General features: G+C 35.3%; 2 protein-coding genes across 3 annotated transcripts in view; one reads left to right on the top strand and one right to left on the bottom strand.

Moving 5' to 3' along the window:
* Positions 1-19,737, bottom strand: part of LOC102019820 (15 kDa selenoprotein) — a 31,463-nt gene extending 11,726 nt beyond the window's left edge. Inside the window, exons 1-3 of the mRNA XM_005385122.2 lie at positions 19,429-19,737; positions 13,479-13,646; positions 865-928 (exon numbers count right to left, since the gene is read on the bottom strand). Coding sequence (XP_005385179.2) covers positions 865-928; positions 13,479-13,646; positions 19,429-19,503 — 307 coding nt within the window. The 5' untranslated portion in view covers positions 19,504-19,737. The remainder of the gene's footprint in view (positions 1-864; positions 929-13,478; positions 13,647-19,428) is intronic.
* A 371-nt stretch (positions 19,738-20,108) lies between these two features.
* Positions 20,109-20,260, top strand: part of Hs2st1 (heparan sulfate 2-O-sulfotransferase 1) — a gene marked incomplete in the record, with an annotated part of 163,363 nt that continues 163,211 nt past the window's right edge. Inside the window, 1 exon segment of one of the 2 annotated variants that reach the window (XM_005385118.2) lies at positions 20,109-20,260. 2 annotated transcript variants of the gene reach the window in all.

Here is a 20,260-nt window from a genome sequence, read left to right as displayed (position 1 = left end):
TCACTGAAAAACCTGAATTTCTTTTAGGAATAGTGTTTGGTAGATTTTGGGTATATTAATGATAATAAGGAGTATTTATCATAAACAATTGTAGATCAACAATAAAAGGCATGTGCTAATTTAAGAAATGTTGATACTAAACAGGAAAGAAATCATGAGGAAATCAGCAAAAGTCAAATCAAAATAAATAACATGTATTTTGATTAAGAACAAAAAGAGCTTTCTATCTTTGTATCAGTTCAGTTTTATAACACTGATTTTCAAGAGATACTAGAAGGCCTTAGTCTAAACTCTTTTAGAAATGCAAAGTCCTATCACTGTTTGATTTACATAAAAAAAACACATTTTCACAATTATCCTTTTACATATTTACCATTAAAATTCCCTGTGAAAGTATATACATTATGATTCTGTCTTGTGTATACCAAACACTATGGTATTGTAATTAATATTTTCCTTGGTCATTTGTCATGTTGTGTTGGTCTACACTCAATGCAACTGTTCCTTAGGAGTTCTATGGAAATCAATCCACACTTAAAATACTGTACATTAGAATGATATGTTAAAACATTATTATATCTGATAAAGGAAACATTATCATAAAATTTATACCTTGCAAAAGAAAGGTTATTTTAAGAAAACTACTTCATCTGTTGTATTTTAAATCTAAATTTCATACATTGTCTTTGTTTATAATAATCTAGTAGTCACTGATTACTATAAACTTTACCTCTATAAAAACAAGAAAGAAAAAAATTCACATATTATTGAAAAAGTACAATCCTAAAAATTTATATTCTTGGGAATACTTAATGAAACTGTTCTTGTGAAATGCTGATTTTAAATGATTAGTTTACTACCTACCTTGGACTTGAGGGAACCTCCCCAATTTTCATCCACAGACTTCAAGAATAGCTCCTGCATATAGCTACAAAAGGAAAAACAAGAATTAAAAAACTTGCTCTCAATTTTAAAATGTAGGTTGCAGGGGATAGCTCAGAGCTACAGAGCATTTGCCAAGCAAATAGGAGGCCCTGGGTTTAATATCCAGTACTACAAAAACAAATTTTAAAAATCCATAGCATAAACATTGGTTAAGAAGATGTGCAGTCGGGCCACAGTTCCTGTCAAACAAAGGAAGTAATGGAGGCCCAGCTAAAGTACACTCCTTTATTTGTAGTTTCAGTTAGACATGGCTAACTGCAGTCTGAAAAGTTTCCATTACATGGAAAGTTCCAGAAATAAACAATTCAGAAGTTCTAAATCATGTACTGTTCTAAATAGTGTGATGAAATCTTATTCCATCTTGCCCAAAACATGGAATCACTGTTTTGTCCAGAGTATCTAACCTATGTATGCTATCTACTAGTCACTTCATAGCTGTCTAAAATATGACTACTGTGCTATCTATCACAGGGCTTGTACTCAAGTATCCTTTATTTTATGTAAAAGTAGTAATTCTGGCAATTCAGGTATGTCAGCACACTGTTATAATCTTCTACTGTGAGTCTTGGAATGCATCCCTCATCTCGTAAGGTAAACGTTTTACACATGAGTGCCCACACTGCAACTCAAAACCCACTTATTTACTGTAAAGTGCCAACATCACAGTTAAACCTGAATACTGAGGTTTTAGCTTAGAAAAAAATTCACATTAACATCTTTTATCTTAAAAGAAAAGAAATAATACCCATGTCATAGATTTGTCACTCTGGTATATTGAATAGTAGAGGAACATAAACCCTACTTGGGAGTATTCTTATATCTACTCTAAAATACTGAAAGAGATAAGGAGACCGGACAATGAATTTTAGTAAGATGTCCTAGGAAGGTCTTCACAAAATCTTAAATTGAACAGAAGTATATACACTGTACTATACATACATAAATACCCATCTATCTAAGATAGATCCTTAATAGGAATTAGCTCAGATTGCTTTAGTATGTGATCAATGGTTTAAAATTAAAGTCTAACACCTTTTAAAAATAATTATAGGGAGTGCTATGTAAAGATGATATAGAAAAGCCAGTAAAATCTTATTATAAAGGATTCAAATATATTTTCCCTTAATGAAATTCAGTTGAAATGAATTCAATTGTAAACATTGCTTCCAGTCATAAAACCAGCACATTCTCTTTATAGTAAAAGCTTATTATAAAAAACTCAAATGCAAACATTTTATTGCAATGAATTCAGTGGAAATGGATTCAATGGTAAATACCCCTACTTCTGTTTTTGTAGCTGTAAAGCTTGCCTAATTCTTTATAAAGACAAGAACATACATGGGAATATCCTGAGTCTAAGAGAAGGCCAGTAATTTTAAAATCATAAGACATTCATTTCATTTCTTCTTAGTGTTTTTAGATTTGCTTTTTATGGAGGTTGAAGAGCTAAACAGTGATTTACTTTTAAAGCTCTAAAGTTAGCACGTAATTAAGAAAAAAAAAATCATACACACCAGGCATATTTGTTTAAAATATCTATGAAAATACAGAAAAGTACAAAGTAGAAATTTAAAAGACACTTTTAACATTGTGATAATTTTTGGCTAGATCAAGAGTTCTTCAGTTTTGAGATGTCATAGATCTTTTTGATAATCTTATAGTATTTTGTTTTATTGTAGGCTTTTCATGAATTCTCTGAAACCAGTGATGGATTTCAGGTAAGAATTATGATGACCTCTAATGCCCTTCGCAGTAATAAAATTTAAGTTGACTTAATTCTATGTAAGTTGCTTTTGTACAAAATCTGGACACTTTTGGTTGGAGAAATTGAGAAAAAAATCTTTAAAAAAAAAATACAGCCAGCTGGGCATGGTGGCACACACTTGTACTCTCCCAGCATTTGGGAGGTGACCTGAGGTCGGAGGACGGCAGGTTTGAACCCCACCTGGGCAACTTAGTGACTTAGCAAGACTGTATTTCAAAATTATAAATCACTCACTGCTGCTGCCGTAGCCCCACAACCACCACCACCCAAACACCTCCTCCCCAAAACAGTCGTATTACCAATAATGCAATGAATAGATGCTCAACATCACTAACCATTAGGGAAATAAAATAAAAGCCACAATGAGTTATTTTATATGTATTAGAATGGCTATTATTAAAAAGGAAACAAGGAAGTAGTGAGGTTGTAGAGATATTAGAAGCCTGCTATTGGAACATGAACTGTGAGAATAGCTGTATGGCAATGCGGATGAACTTAATGCCTGAACTGAACACTTAACCACGACTAAAATGATGAATTTAATGTACAAGACTACATTAAAATCTGGCTATTAATCTTTTCTTTGTGATCCTTTGAAAATTTATGTTGGAGATCCCATTACTTTACAAACTGGCATTCTCTACAACACTTTTTTTTCAATATTTTTCATATCATGACCTGTGGAAAATAGTAAAAAATGTATGAAGACTGGGGCAAAATGAGGAAACCTTATAACTGGGGACAACAGGCCTGAGAGCCTGAGTATGCCAATGCCAGCTCCCACGTGGTTATCTCAGGGACGGAGGAACTCAGTGTTGTAGCATACCACTAATCCATTCATGGCAAACATTTTCTGCACCATAAGAAAACAAGTGATTAATGAATTAAAACCAATAAAGAGATATCCTTCAACAAACAGGCAGTTCAAATGTGGCTTCCAAGAAAATTTGTATTCATTTCCCAGTCTCAGGGACTTTCTCAATCAGTGTCCACAGAACTCTGCTCACATCATAGTGCACCAGAAAGTTTTAATAACTTTTTTAACATTTAATTAATGTCAGTTAATTTCCTTCAGGATCTATTAAATATATGTACACTTAACGCAGAGAATTATTCCTTTAACAAAATTAAATGACTCTTATTTAAACATATAACTTTAAAAATATTTCAAATGAAAAACAACTCAAAATTGAATAACTACATTACTAAGCTCAAATTCTAAAAGCATTAACCTATGATACTAGTTGGTATTTTGCTTATGAATTTATAGTGCTCACAGGAAAATCTTTTGTTTTTAATGGCAAATAAATTAACTAAAGGTTGCAGCAAACTTTAAATGTCTCACAAAGTGACCAAAATCATCACTGGCACAACCACAAATGCACACACGATGAAACATATGCTATTTATAAATAATATGAATTCTCTACAGCATAAAGTATGAAAGAACTAAGAACATGTTAATACGTGCTATTCCTTGACTTTAATAGTTTCAACCTTAGCATTTTTACTTTCTTGAAGTGAACAACACATACACTGACAGAAACCTTTCAATGAAAGAAAAAAATCAAGGAAGAAGGTTATAAAATTTCTTATAGCAAATTGGAAGGCTTCTTTTTAAATACATGAGTTTTATTTGTACAGACAATCTAACTCCAGGCACTATTAGGTCATGATTTCATTAGGATTATATTATGCCACCCAAACAATTTAATGGGAAATGTTTAGCACTAGATGGAAAAAATACACAAAACTGCATATTTTGCCTTTGGACTCTTTAGGTATTTCCAACTTACTTATGATTGCCAAGTTTTCCTAAACTTCTTATACTATGTTCAAGGTGGGAAGCAGAACCAACTACCTCAGGTCTATTACTATTTTCCTTGATTTAAAAATAAGTGATTTTATTCAGTACTCTTAAGATAAACTCTAGCTTTGTAGTTAGCTGATTTCCCCCAGTTGAAATAAGTAAATTTTAAGTACCACTAAGATGTGTTTCAATGTTAGATTCTACACATCTCACACATTTTGTTACAATTTTGGAATAGCATATGACTTTTCTTGGAGAAAGACCTCTGTACTAAAAAAAACTACTAATGGAATACAATTTTCCCCTTACCCAACTGGCTAATCTCCCTTTATAAAATTTTAGCAATGATACAATAAAAGATCAAATCTTCATTTTGTGGCAATAATTTGCTGTAATTAAAGTGTCAGCTACTTTAGGTGAATCTGCAGCTACAACAGATACAGATTAACAGTGAGACAAAAAACTAGTCAATGCTGTTTCTCAATGGATAACTGGATCCCCAAATAATTTATTACAGTGAACAAAGGCAATACTTGCAGTTACATGTATTTTTTAATTACAAAGAAAACAGCATTTGTCACTTCTACCTTTGCAAACCTATAAACTTGGTTCAAGTAAAGAAATATTTTACTACTTTCCACCCTTACACATTTGATATATTTTCGTTAGTGAAAATAACTATGACTATAAAGAAATGTGACAATAAAAACTCTTGAAATAAAATATTTAAGCTGAGTCAATTAAATATTATATTTTCATACAAAATAGTATAGAAAAAAAAGCTCAACTGACAAAATCAAATGTATGTGGTCTAATTTACAAGTGTGCCATTTACAAAATGCATGCTCTTTTTTTTGGCACTGGGGATTGAACTCAGGACCTTGTGTTTGCCAGGAAGGCACTGAGCATGCTCTTTTTGAACACTGGTTTATTTGTTTGAAAAAAGTATTATTACTTACATTTCAACAGTGTGAGGATTTTTTTTTTAAAAAAGAAAAAGGCCTGGTTTCTTAAAATGCTCAGTAACAACAGCAATTACTACAGTAGTTTCTTTTACACTCTAGGGTAAATTCAAGTTGTGTACTTAAAGTCCATGTTCCTAGGCGCTGGGGATTTAGCTCAGCGGCAAAAGCGCCTGCCTGGCAAGCGCAAGGTCGTGAGTTCGGTTCCCGGTACCGGAGAAAAACCAAAAAAAAAAAAAAAACAAAAACAAACAAAAAAAAGTCCATGTTCATGCACAGTTTAACAGTTTTCTGTGAAGGGACTACTTAGGGTTATCATTCATTGTTGTCCTGGAATTAGAATGGTCACTCCAAAATTTCTTAAACTTTCCAATCAAACTATCTTAGATCAGTGTTGTCAACTTTGACAGTCCTCTAGAGTTATGTAGTAAAGCTTTGAAAATTACTGAACCCTGGTGCCCATCCTAGATCAACTAAATTAGGATGTAAGGGTGAGACCTAGGCATCAGTACTTTAATTACTATTTCTATTGCTTTGAAAGCTCCCCAAATGATTGTAATGTGCAGAGAGGAAAAACACTGTATACTACACTACTAATAGGTAAAAATTGCAAAATGATAAAATGGTAGGCTTTTACTTAACAGACTAATCAAGCTCATTCTAAAGTTACAAAGTAATTACTAACTAAAATAAAGCTAATCTAGTATTGTTTTCTTTTTTGTATAAAGTATAGGTTATAGCCACACATTTTTATTTTGGAAACTATTTTTTTGATATACTATGTTTATTTAATTTTTAAAGTAACACATAAAAATTGTATATATTTATGTGGTACAATTTATATGTTACCTAATGTTTAAATGAAGGTGTTATCTATCTACTCACACATTTATCATTTCTTTGTGATGAAAACAAATCCTCTTTTTACTCAGAGACAAAATTTTAGCATTAACAAAATCCTATGTAGTATTGAAAAAAACCAAAAAAGGTAAAAACTGTAATTAAACTTGGCTTTTATTTCCCGTAAATACCAGTTTTATTTATATTAGTAACTTCAAAAACCAACTTAATATAGCTTGTAACAATTATGCATTTGTTAAGCAGTAGTATGAATAAATGCTGTTAAGTGAACAAAAGCAAAAATTTTAAATGCTGAAAAGAATCCAGATCTGAGGAGTAACTGTAGTTTATAAGTCTTCTGAGGGTTCCCCTTAAATAAAAACATAACATTTAAAAATGATGAACAATGCTTATACTATAGTATGAAGAATGCTTATACTGTAGTATGAAGAAAACTGAACATTATATTATTTTGATACCCTATTAAAAAATTATGATATACTTAATATACAAGAAAGCCACTTTCCAAGCATTACTTGCATTCAGTGTAACTTCTTAAAATCAACTTTACTCACTCTTTTTTATATACCAGAAAAATGGACCATGCAGAAAATGTTTTCAGCAAAATTTGGCCAATTAATCTCAGGGAAAATGTTTTCATAGAAGCTGTACTTAGTGATCTGATGGATTAAAATTTAATTCACTGCCAGATGTGGTGTACTCTGGGATACTGAGGCAGGAGTACTGCAAGTTCATGCCATGCCTTAGCAATTCAATTACTTATTAAAATTAAGGGAGGGGTGCTCAATGCCAAGGCCTAAGTTCAACTGCCAGTAACATAAGTGTGACACACACACACACACACACACACACACACTTCTCATTGCTCATTTCCATATTTTAAAAAATGACCCAAGCAATAAACTACAGTTACATTTGGGTAAATAATGAGGGCACTTAATGTTTTGTGATCTAGGAGTAACCCTTTGTTAAGATTTCATAGTTTGTCAAAAAGTAGATTTTTTATAATGTATAAGGAAATGGGTATCTGTTGTTACTTTCTTATCTATTGTCCACTCTGATGAGTCTTTTTAGGAACTAAAATAGACTAAAAAAATTTTGTTGTAAGTTTAGCAAATCAAACGAACAAATACACTTCTCCAATATGGTATCTTTGAGTTAAGCTACTCACTTCTGAGTGTTTCCTACTCAATTTTCAAAAAATTTAAAGCAATGGTTTTATGCCCAAAGAAGCTCACAAAGTTTAAAACTTATTCCAACATACTATGAAAGTGCTACTCTTTTCTGTTCTTTTAGTTTCTACTTTGAGGTTGAGAAGTTACAAAACATGCTAAGTAACATTCAGCTTAATTTGAATTATGCTCCAAAAAAGTTAAGAATACACTGGAAGAATCTTTTTACAGTCAATATTCCACTAAAACACTCAATGAAAGTACACAAAAACAATATACCTACAACAGAGAGGTAGGACTGCAATGATGAGACCTTCACTTGGAAATCAACATAAAGCCAACACGCCCCCTCAGGATACCCTGCGGTCCTTCTCTCCATACAAGCTTCAGCCTTAGTGTGAATGATTCAGGGTCATCACTTGGAACAATGCATTCAAGTCTACTGATACTTAGGAAATATCACACAATGAAAGGAAATAATGAGAAAAAGGGAAACATGATTATTATATTTCCCAAGGTTCAAATTACTGGTACACTCGACTCCAAGCTTTAATATCTTAGAAATTTTTCAGTGAAACAAAATACACATTTAGAAATAAGTAAAAATATTTTAGAAAATAGCAAACTATTTTCTATTTCTTTTATTTTAGAAAGAGAAAAAAGGTAAACATAATAAAAATACAGTGTCTTATTTGCTCCTAAATGTTTGAAAAATATGACCTACAATAATTTGAAAGATGGAAATCTAGTAAAAATACCTGAACATTCACTCAGTAGCCTCAAAAACTGGGGATAAAGGTGCTATGGTAGCAAAAGCTGCCTTTTCAAAAGCAATTCTGTTGGTGCTGATATTACCGCTCAATACACTATTCAACAATTACTTATTTGTCATAAAAAAGGGTAATTATGATAACCTTCAAGAAAGGCTACAAACAACTAAAAATAACACACAAAACGGCTGGAACATGTTCACATTTTGTTTACAGTATATATCTTAAAGAATTCTTTAAAGAAATCAATGCATATGCAAACAGTCCAAAAGGGTATGAAATAAAACAGTCCAAAAGGGAACAAAATTAAAAAAAACTCTGCCTCTGAGTCTTTATAAAATAACTTCTAAATGGCTTGTTTTTAGTTTTCTATTCGTTATTTCCATAATGACAAATATGTTGTATGTTTAGAATAAGCTATACCACCCCAGATTTCGTCATGATAGGAACTGAATTTAGGGGGTGCTGAGAAATATCCCCAGTCTTTTTCTTATTTTATTTTTGAGACAGTCTTGATAAGTTGCTAAGGTTGGTCTTGAACTTGTGACCCTCCTGCTTCAGCCTCAAAAGTAGCTGGGATTACAGGCATGTACTACCACAGACTACTCAATTTTGTTTTTTTGAGATCGGTTGTGTTACATTGCCCAGGCTGGTTTTGATGTCCTGAGCTCCCATGATTATTCTGCTTCAGCTTCCCGGCTGGGACTACAGGTGCATACTGCCTTGGCAGGCTAAGACATCAGTTGATTTAAGTTTTAAGACATCAGTTGATTCTTACCTCTTTCCAATTTTTACTTATTTTTAATTCTCTTAGTGGTTAACATCTTAACATTAGATGTCAGGTTTAAGTCCAAGAAGCACAGAATATTCTGTAGTCTGGCAGTCTAATACCCCTGAGTATTTCTTATACTCCTAAGAGGATTGTGACTTTTGGATTATTTTGGCATTCTAAGGAAGAAACTGTATTTAGAATATAAATAGAAAGACTATTTTGACTCTGCAGTAGGTATGCCTAGGAAATGCAGCTTTAAGGTAGCCTAAAATACATTAAGGGTTTATTTTCTTTCTAAATACTAAAATCTACAAATGTGACAGAATGTTTTCATATGCTTAGATAGAAGCTGATACTAATTTATAAAGACTGTTATTCACATTAAAGGAAGATGTAAAATATTTTCAGTTCAAACAAATAAAATAAACTTTAAAACTGTTATACAGATACATGTTATTATAGCCACTTACTAGCTGTATGAAGTTAGGCAAGATCTGTTTGCCTCCACTTCAACTACGAAAATGGGGATACTAATGATATTTACCCACTATTAAGGGTATTATATAAATCAATTCACTTAAAGTGCTTGGAAGAGTGTCTTTATACATGATAACAATGACTATTAGTGGCCATTACTGTATTATGAAGTAATATTTGTCATTATTTAGCATTGTTGCCATTCAAGTGTCTTAGTGATACACGGAATTTGAACTGTTGCCAAGCTCATCCAGATCCAAAAAACCCTTCTTTGTGAGTGTTTTTACACAATTAGAATAATCTGGTACAGATATTTATATATTGTTTCTTTTGAAGAGGTTCTTATACTGATGCTACAGACACTACTAAAGTGAAACTGTTTTAAGCAACTGTGAAATTTCTTTAGTACTACAATTTCACGCACAGTTAGCTTAACTTCCATTTCATCCTTCTGTGTTTTATACAGCAGCAGCATTCTGTTTCTGACAGGTGAAAGCTTAAAATTTGCCAGTCTTTAAGAAAGCTGTTTAAGTTGACCTCTGAATTAGTCTGAAAATGCTTATAAAATTTCCATGCAAATGGAAAACTAAATATTTTGATACTTTATCAAAATTGAGAAACACTGTCACTTATTTAAAGACTTGTTTGGACCTTAAATAAAGCCAAATTGGGTAATGTATTACTCAGAAACAAAGTAATGGGAGCCATTCTAGCTTATGGTAATCTGAGAGATAAAGATGTGATAATTTTAAATAAAAGCTAGTAACAGAATTGTTAGCTACAAATGCAAAAAAGACCTGCACAAAGCTAGTTCAGCGTTTTATATAACTGATTCAATTTCTTATAGAATCTCTGTGAAGTATGCCTTCCTATCAGTATTTTCAAGATGACAAGAAAAGGCGTAGAGGTTTAAAAACTTGGGGCTCTCCAATCAAAGAGATTAAGAAGAAACTAGGTTTGGACACCTAATTGTCATGTAATTTTGGACAGATTATGCCCTAGTTTTCTTCTGTTGTTAAATAGGGGCAAAAGTATTCATATGACAGGCTTGTTATCAGGACTAAACATAGCATGAGTAAAATACTGAGCATGTAACCAGTGTAAAATAAAGTTCAAAGGTAAGCCAAAGTAATCATGACATCCAAACTGAAGATTCTGGAATAACTTGCTAGTTCAAAGTCACAAAGTCAGTAAGCAATGAAACTGAGAAAAAAATTCAACTACTTCAAAAACATAAAAAGAAGGAGATGAAGTTCTAACCAACTACTATATTACTTTTGTGGTCTACTTGGAGTACATGTAAATTTCAGGGCAGAGAGTAAAATACACACTGAAAAGCATGATACCACATACAGCTAGTGAGCTAAAATTAGTCCAACTATACAGTGGAGTGGAAAGTAGAGTGGACTCAACCACTTAGTCAAATTTACTGTAGTGTAGTAATATTGAAGATAAATACATTTATCACCTTTATATTCTCTGAAAAGACTTTTTCCACCAGACCTAGTGATTGAAACTAGGCAGTGCCGACTTGCATCCTAGGCCCTTAATATTTTGAGGTGGTCATCCCAGGCAATTGGGATTTCAGGCCTGTACCACCTCATCAGCCAAGAAGTAGATTGTAAAAAGAAGATAAAAGCCCTCTATTCAACCCCTGAACTTCTGAGCTACATTATAGAATGAGTAGTGGTACAACCTGCTGATCTGTTGTGCAGTTTTTACTGGTTCTGTGAATGATATCAAGATATTATAAGATTCAGATAAAAGAAACGGTATTTTCTCATTTTGTGCAGTGTCCTCTAAAAGAGTCACTTTTAAACCTTTATCTTACAGTGCATGCCTGTAATCCCAGCATTTGGGAAGCTGAGGCAGGAGGGCTGTTGCGAGTTTAAGACCAGCCTGGGTTACAAAGTGAGCTCAAGGCCAACCTGAACTGCACAGCGAGACTGTCTCAAAAAGAAAAAAATAAAATAAATAAATAAACTTTTATCTATCAAATGTTTCCTAAATCTCTGAAATCCATTACTAGGTAGCAGATTAAAAATATAAATAAGAATGTTAATAGGAAAATTAGAATTGTGATTAGTTTGATAGCTACATTTTTCCATAAAGTGACTTTCTATATTGCAAATAGCTTAATTTTTTGCTCTAATGCCATTTGTGGTTTCAAAAAATATCATGACTTTCACTTGATCTATTACTCTAAAAAGAGCTGAAAACCAATAATATAATTTTATTCTAAAGTGGCTTTAAAATGTGGGTCTCTTTCAACTTTTCAATACACTTGACCTAAGAAAATAAAGCTGCCTGGGTTAGTGTGCTTGCTTATTTACATGCATGAGGGCCTGGGTTTGATCCCAAGCACCGCAAAATGTGTAAGTAAATGAATGAGTGAGAGCTCCACTTTACCAAGGGCCTTGAAAAACTTTTTAGTATGAAACTTACTGTTTCAAAATGCAATCTTTCATACACATTTTACAATTTCATATAATATACAACAATGGCACAAAATTTGAAAGTTAACATTTGTAGTTTCCTTATTAATTTATGTCAATTGGCAGGATTCAAAATACTGAAATTTAGAATTATGTTTGCCATAATGTATATCAACATTTTTTCCAAATTAACAAGTAGTTACAAAGAGTAAAATTTTCCTATTACTAATTCTGTTATTATATTTCCTCTTGATTCAACTGATCCAGAATCTGGGAAGCAGAGAAACAGAAAATTTTCTTCCAAATTTTTGTCATTGGAAATGTAATAATTTATGATTTATCTCTCATGTATTTTTTTGCACTACTTGCCAATAGCAACATTATATTATCTGAGTTCTCTAAATTTTTTATTTTTCCTTGCTTTTTTCCAACACCAAACCACTGTCCTTACCACCAGCAGCAAATGTATTACCAAATATCTGTATATGCCAAGCACAATTCTAAGAAGTTGTATGCATATCACCCCAATTAACCCTCAACCTCCTTATGAGACAGGAACTATTACTATCCCCAAGATCTGCTTGTTTTTAAGAACTATAAAAATATACTTGGTGTTAGAAATAAACTTTAACTACCTAACCATAAGAAAAAAAAAATATCATTACCATTTGAAAGCTTTATACACTGTAACACCTCAAACAGAATGCAGCATGAGAATATTAAGTGAAAACTTAATAGATAGATACTAAAATTTTTTCTCATTCCAAAAACAGGTATCACTAATGCAGGGTTTTTTGTTTTGTTTTGCTGGTGGTGCTAGGATTGAGTGCAGGGCCATGCATGCATGTTCTAAGGTAGTGATCTACCAGTGAGCTATATCTGTAACTAATTTACTTTTATTTGGATAACATAAATTACCTTTTCAGGCTACTTTAAAATTTCCAGGAATTGAAGGGTTTTAAAGAAAAGATTTTAAAAATAATTAAATTCATTAGTTTTAACACGTTCAAAATATATTTTATAGAACAGAACTAATATCTTTGTATCACTTTTCAGATGTTAGAGATGAAATCAGGTATCCAGAATTAGTCATAACATGACTAATGTGTAAATTAACAGTGAGTAAATTAAAACAATGTGCAAATTAACAGCTGTTGTCCAAATTTAGTTATAATTTATTGTCTATAATTCTGTTCCTTGTCTTCTCATTATCAAACTTCATCATAAAACTAGCTTATTACAAATGAACAAAAGCATATAATAAATTATCCTTTGCCTCCATTTAGTGCCTTCTCATTCCTTGACAACCATGATAAAATGAGATCCTGGTAGGTATCCACCTTTTTCATTCCCATATGCTTTCACTCATCTGGTGGGCCAGGTAAGATCAGTTAATTGTAGTAAGAAATGTAAAAGCCAGAGTTTTCTTTTTACTTGAACTGATTAAGCAATTTACATTTTACCTAATCTCTAAGCAACTGAATACAACACATGTACCAGACACAGTACCTTTTTGGTTTCAAATTGTGCTTCTTCCTGACAGCATCCTCTGCAATCAGGATCCAGCTGAAGTAGGTTGAACTGTCCAAGAAGATCACAAGAGCTGCAGAGCAAGTTGCTAGAGAAGCCTAATTCTCTGCATGCTTCTGATGAAAACTCTGCCTTGAAGGCAGACACCTGAAAAGAAAAACGAGAAAAACCCCACAATTTTATATTTATGTTACAAAACATCCAAAAGAGAGATGAGCCTGAAGTCTAACACACTGCAGATGAGTTACTGAAATGTTTCATTTGGAGACAAATTCTTAAGTGCTTTTGAACTCTACAACCTTATAGGAGTCTTCAGTTCTTCTCTCCCATAGCTCTTAAAAATTCTGACATCTTTTAGTTTAGCAAAAAAGATATATCATTTCATCATATATATATGACATCTTTTATTAATATATAGCAATTTTGAAAAAGTAATTTCTTTGTAAGAAATTATAAGAATAATTTCCATTTCATTGTAAGGACTTAGAACCTATTTACATGGATTATGTAATAACATTTATCTGCAGACGTATTTTATAGGGGAAAGGCAGGAAAAGGTGGGGCAAGGGAAGGCAGGAAGACATAAGAAATTAAGCTTCTGGTTTAGGTACTAGCTTCCAATATTTACAAGACAAGTGATCCTGGGCAAGCTATCTTTCCTAAGCTGTAATTTCTTTACTGATTAAGCAAGAATCAATACTTTCTACATAATACAGGCTGCTATAAAGATTAAGTGAAGTTATATAAAGTAACCAATCAGAATGACTGACAAAAAAAGCAAGTTTTCAAAAATACTACCTCTTTCCTCAACCATTCCTTCATCTCTCAGCCAATGTGGTCTATCTCCCTTTGTCTACAGCCAAGCCCTCTACCACGTCATGAGGTCACCTCCCAAGTGAAACTGAGGTTGCACGCTATAAGCACGAATGCCCCTTGACGTGATGATGGCTCTCCCAGGACATCACAGAACCAGCCCTGAGACACCAATCAACGAGACCATGGCTTTACCAGTATAACTACCTACGTAGGCTTCCCAGCTAGAACACCCTGGATCCTTCTTGTCTTTTTGCTATAAAACCTCAAAGCTTCTGTCAGCTCCTTAAAGACAGATCTTGAACCCTTTATCTGTGTCTCCCAACATGGACATGCTTAGTTAATCTCCTTCCCCATTCTTCATCACTGCATGTTTCCTTGTTTGGAGTTATGAAGCAGATGGCCCAGTGTGGTTTGTTTAGGACTCCTGGAACCAGGGCTTTTGCTCCAAAACTCTAGTAACATAATCATGCAATTATACTATTTAGTTTTACTGAACACCTACTGATAGGTGGTATTCTGAAGTACGGAGACAACTTTATTCAAATGCCAGCAGCACAGTGCAACCCTACTTTTGAACTTCTCAATGGGGAAAATTATCACTTACCTCACATTTTAAAAAGGAGACAAAATACAGAAAATATCTATTATTCTGCCCTTTAAAAGGTGGGTACTTAATAAATGTTAGTATTATTCCCATCTTCCTCTGTGAAAACACATTTAAAAGCCACAGAACACTAAAAAAGAATTTTAATCATTATATTAGACAGGGAATTGAGGGTAAGCATAGGGGAAGGTACAAGGTATCTTTAGTTTCATGAATCAACGTTTTTCTTATTTAGCTGTTTCCTTCCCAAGAACATCCAGAGCATATGTTTAAGCAATTCACAGACAACAACTAAGTGCTAAAATGCAAGAATTCAAAATTATGAATTATACCTATCTTTTTACTGCCAAAATATTAAATTTTATAAGAAATACAAGCTTCTAAGGATGGAGTTTTGACTGGGAGAATCATCTAACTCCATTTGAACATAGGATTGACTAAGAGATCCCACTCCTTTATCTCTGTGTTTTATTCACTATTTTATTATACTTATTCACACACACACACACACACACACACACACACTAACTCTGAAGAAACTCATAGGTTTCTCACGTAATTCTGAAGATTTCAAGGCACACAAAATCAGATAGATGGGTTTACAGAATGAACCCCGTGATGATGAATACTAAAACATGGCCATTACAGGAAGCTCTTACCAAGCACCAGTTATTTTGCTAAGCATGTTACATTATCACTTCATTTAAACTTCCCCACTCTATGGACTAGGTATTATCCTCATTTTACAGAGAAGGAAACTAGAGTTTAGGACAGTTAAGATCATCTATCTAAGACTACACAACAAACAATAGCAATATTAAGATTCTAACCCAGGCCTACCCTCAAAATCCCTGCAATTGGAATAGTCTGCTCCACCAAAACGCATGTGGTGCCTACTGGGAGGTATGTAGTTCCATAGGAGTAGATCCTTTCTCACAGGAACAGGATAGCTGCTGCAGTATTTTAATCTTTCACAAGCTGCCACTTCTACTTTTGCTTTCTGCCATGAGTTGAAGTAGCCTGAGGCTCTCACAGATGCAGTGGCTTAGTCTGGGACCTTCCAGCTTCTAGAATTATATGCTAAAATAAACATCATTTCTTAAAATTACCCTGTCTCAGATATTCTGTTAGTGACAGAAAACAAAGGAAATCCCTAACCATCACTACTGACTACCATATTTCGCCAAAATCCATGATACATCATTACCGTATGAACTTCTAGTAACAAAAAAGCTGACAATTGTAATTGTGCCGCCCACTTCTTATGAGACACGTGGAGACACTGACCTGTGAAGAAAGGGGGTGGGATTGGGGTGTCTCAGAATCAATGATACACATATAGAACCTATGCTGATTTTCAGCACAGTGCCTTTCTGAAGGAGGAAATATATGTAATCTGAGTGAAGGATTGAATACCATTTAGTTCTGGGGAGTTTTAGTAAACAGCTCCCTTAGGATATACTCTAACATTACCTTCCTGATCCTTAGGTATACTCAGAATGCACTTTCAGATTAAGTCATTCAATATCCTCCAAGTTGTCATTCTTTGAAGTACTGATAACTATGTTCTGCCATTAATTTGAAATTACAGCTATTGAGAAGCATAGCCAAATGGGAAAAAACTCAACAACTTGTCTAGTGTAAGGGCTGAGGTATAAATTATCAAAGTATGAGCTGCATATCAAAGATACAATTTTATCCTTTATTTACAATAGTATCTCAGCCTCAGCTTGTTGAAACTGTTTCCTTACTCTTCTTTATTCATCTGTCAGGTTCCAAAGATTTGGCTAATTTTCACTTCTGCCAATCACTTCACTTGGTCTTTTTTTCCCCATGGGTCACCTGAAACAGGAGTTTTTCTAATTTCTTACTGTTTTTCCAACAATTCTTTATATTTTTAATTTTCTAGGTTTTGGCTTCTTTTTGTAAAAACACTTGTCGTTACAGAAAAAGGAGGAATAAACCTTAGGAACATTGAAACAGTTCAATAATGGTGACTTTTCTAGGATTTTCTGTTTTCTGAGGCATTTATATATTTTGGGTTGTGAGTAGGGTTCATCACCACTCTACAGAAACTGCAGATATCTGGGGACATTGATAGTGTAGAGTAACACAAAGGGACTGGGAGCCCATTTACACCTCAGAGGGATGAACAGATACATGTGAAGTGCAATGAAAACAAACAAAAGGGAAATGGTCCCTGTATTCCTTTTGGCTGCACTCTAACTGGTACGGGGGTAGGAGCAATGGAAGGACACAAACATAAAGCTATAATCTGGTTAAGATCATGGATCAGTGCAATGTAATATGAAGTCTGATGACAGACTATGCAAGGGAGAAATTACATTTGACTTTCCAAGTCTGGAAACTGAATGTGAGTTAAGCTCTGTGCTCTCTCTCAACACTACTTTACAGAGAAGAAATAAGGAAATCAAGGCCAAGAGTAAATTATCTGCCTTAGATTATAGTCAGTTTTTAAAAGTTAAAACTAGGGCTGGGGATATAGCTCAGTGGCATAAGTGCCTGCCTGGCAAGCTCAAGGTCCTGAGTTTGATTCCTGGTATCAAAAAAAAAAAAAAAAAAAAGTTAAAACTGGAAATAGATTTCCTTAAAATTTGGTGTTCTTTTTACTCTAAGTTATATAACATCAGGAATTCAATGGGCAGAGTTTGAGAGATTGTGGAAGATGTGTATCTTTGAGAATATTTTTATGTGCAATAGTGTGTTGTGACTAATCAACGAGGGCAGTTTGGTGAACCCATGGCACATGTGGTACAGTAGGCCCCCACCCACCCACCCCTAATTTCTGGCTTCAGCAACTGGGAAGCTGGCAAAGCCAACCACTTAGCTTCAAAATATAAACAAAGACAACTCAGAGGGCAAAACAGCAAGTTGATACTTCTAAGGAGAGAAGTCTGTCGCCTAACTGAACAATAAACAGTAAGTGGACTGATTTCAGATATATTTAGGAAGCAAAATCAGTAAGATTTGGCAATTGCCTGAAGAGGGTATGTAAGTAAAAGAGACAAAGATGATAGCAAGTTTCTCACGTGGATTTTAAAATAGTCACTACATTAAGGACCTTAAATATCTCCTGTCCTGGTATGCACACTTTGCTATGTGATTCTGTCATTCCTCCCATGTAAAGATGGAGTGTACTTCCCTACCTCTGGTCTTGTGACTTGCTTTGACAAGTATTATACGGTGGAAGTTTTATACATGAGTCCCAGGGCAAGACCTTAAGAGGGATTGTAAGTTTTTGCTCTTTCGAAATACTGCCCCGAGACTGCCTGGAAAAGAAGTTGGTCTAGCCTAAAGAGGATGAGAGGTCACAGCAGACACTACCACTATGAGTGATGACGTCGGTAACTTTTTGGTTTAGCTGAACTGCTAGCTCAAATCAGTGCATAAATGAGGCCAAAGGAAATTAACAGAGGAACCGCTGCACTGACTCACAGAATGGTGTGATATTAAGCCACTAGGTTTTGGGGAGTGGTTACATCATCGAAGGCGACTGAAAGTTAAGAGATGGTGAAATTCGGAGAAGGAAGCTTTAAGTATTTCATATTATCCTCTTATGGTGGTAATAATGAATCCAAATTCGAAAGGGGTAATAAAGAACCCCTTAGAGTAGAAAGTTGAGGGAAGGATATTCTAGTAATTTCTAAAGCACGAAATGTGTGAGTAACAGTATTGCACTGGACTGTTACAGAAGCAACGGATCCATCAAGGCAGGAGAAACAAACAGGAAGAAGCTTTCAAATTCCGTGACAAAAACACATAGTAGACGTCTTTATAGAGACCTGTATAGTTCCTACTCCCTCCAAAAAGCCTTAGACAAATGAATTAAAGGTCGCCTAGAAGAAAACTTTTCAGCAGCCACAGCAGAAAGCAAATTCAAATAGGAAATGTACAAGCCCCCAAACAGTGCCTTTTCATAGCAATTCTTAGGAAGGGTTAATCAGGGTCTACTTGTTTTGTAGGTAGGAAACTGGGTCAAAATGAGGCTTTCTTCTTTCAAGGATTAAGAATTCATGTATTTTGCTAATGGAAAAACCTGAAATTTTAAAAACTTCGTTATACTGATGTGTGTGTAAATGAGAATGAGAAAGGATAAATAGGGATTGCTCTTCTGAGCCGAAGTTTTGAGCACTTTCCTCTAAGACTTGGGAGCCCTGTCATAAGGAGCAAGAGTTTGCATTTCTGTTCGCTCAGAAACACCCTTATTCCTTTCATAGCTTTATTGCCCCCTCGTGTAATTAACAAATCTCTTTCAGCTAAAGCTGTGTAAGAGAAAAATACCCAAGACAGCCTTAAGTCAGACTGTAGAAACTCTACCAGGAATTAAGCCACGTAGCAATCCGGCGGCAGCAGTCACTAAGGAAACCCAGCCCTCCCACCATTTCCAGGTGAGGGTCCCAAACACGAACTCGAACTACTGCTCCGTCGTTTTCATCGCCAATTCCTTCCACCCAAGCCAAGGAAGCCGCAGAGGTACCATACACTCACCGCGTGAAGCAGAGTCGCTAACAGCAACCGCAGGCCAAACGCCGGCGCAACCCAGCCCCCTGGTCCAGCCGCCATCTCTAACCGCTGCCGTAAATCTCTGGCCGACCAGAGGACCCCTCCGCCGGGGGCGTCCACTCCAGAGCCTGATCCGATACTGGCCACTAAAGGACATTGCTATCAAATTCCTTATTCTGAGAAGATGAGCATTAACTAAGGGGGTATGGAAGTTTAAAGATGATCAAGGTAACGACGGTGTCCAGGTGATTTCAATTTCCTAAGTCAGGCACTTTCCTAAACTCCCCATTTCTGTTCTCTTGAGGGCTCCTGCCTTCCAATCACGACATTTAGTCCCGCAGCCAAGAAGCCCCGCCTTCTTCAGGTTCAGCCCTGCCTCCTCCTCCGTGCTATCCAATCGTGTGCCGCTTTGGTTGAGCCTGTGGCCGAAGAACCCAACCGTAAATCGAACCGTGAGCGAAAGGACGGGGTTCATTCCGGCCAATGAGCACAATCGAACGGGAGGAGGAGGTGGAGCCCGCGGTTGCCGAGCAGCGTACGTAGATGCGTGCGCGTGGTGGTGGAGGGGGATGGGCGAGGATGGGAGGGGGCGGGGCTGAGGGCGGCGCAGCCGCAGCCGCAGCGCTGGTAGAGAAGCGCGCGGTGGTGAGCGGGGAGGGAGGGAAGGAAGGAAGAGGCAGGCAGGCAGGCTGGCAGGCAGGCTGGCGGGCGCGGGGGTCTGGGACTGAAGCAGTAGAGGCGGGCGAGAACCCGGCCGCCGCCTCGCGCTGGTGCTGCGCCGGCTTTCGGAGCGGCGGCCGCTCAGTGCGCGGAGGAG

Source organism: Chinchilla lanigera, unplaced genomic scaffold, assembly GCF_000276665.1.
Source record: "Chinchilla lanigera isolate Chin_1 unplaced genomic scaffold, ChiLan1.0 scaffold00022, whole genome shotgun sequence".
Lineage (NCBI taxonomy): Eukaryota > Metazoa > Chordata > Mammalia > Rodentia > Chinchillidae > Chinchilla > Chinchilla lanigera.
Note: the sequence above shows the minus strand (reverse complement) of the source record. Positions and strands in the feature narration are given on the sequence as shown.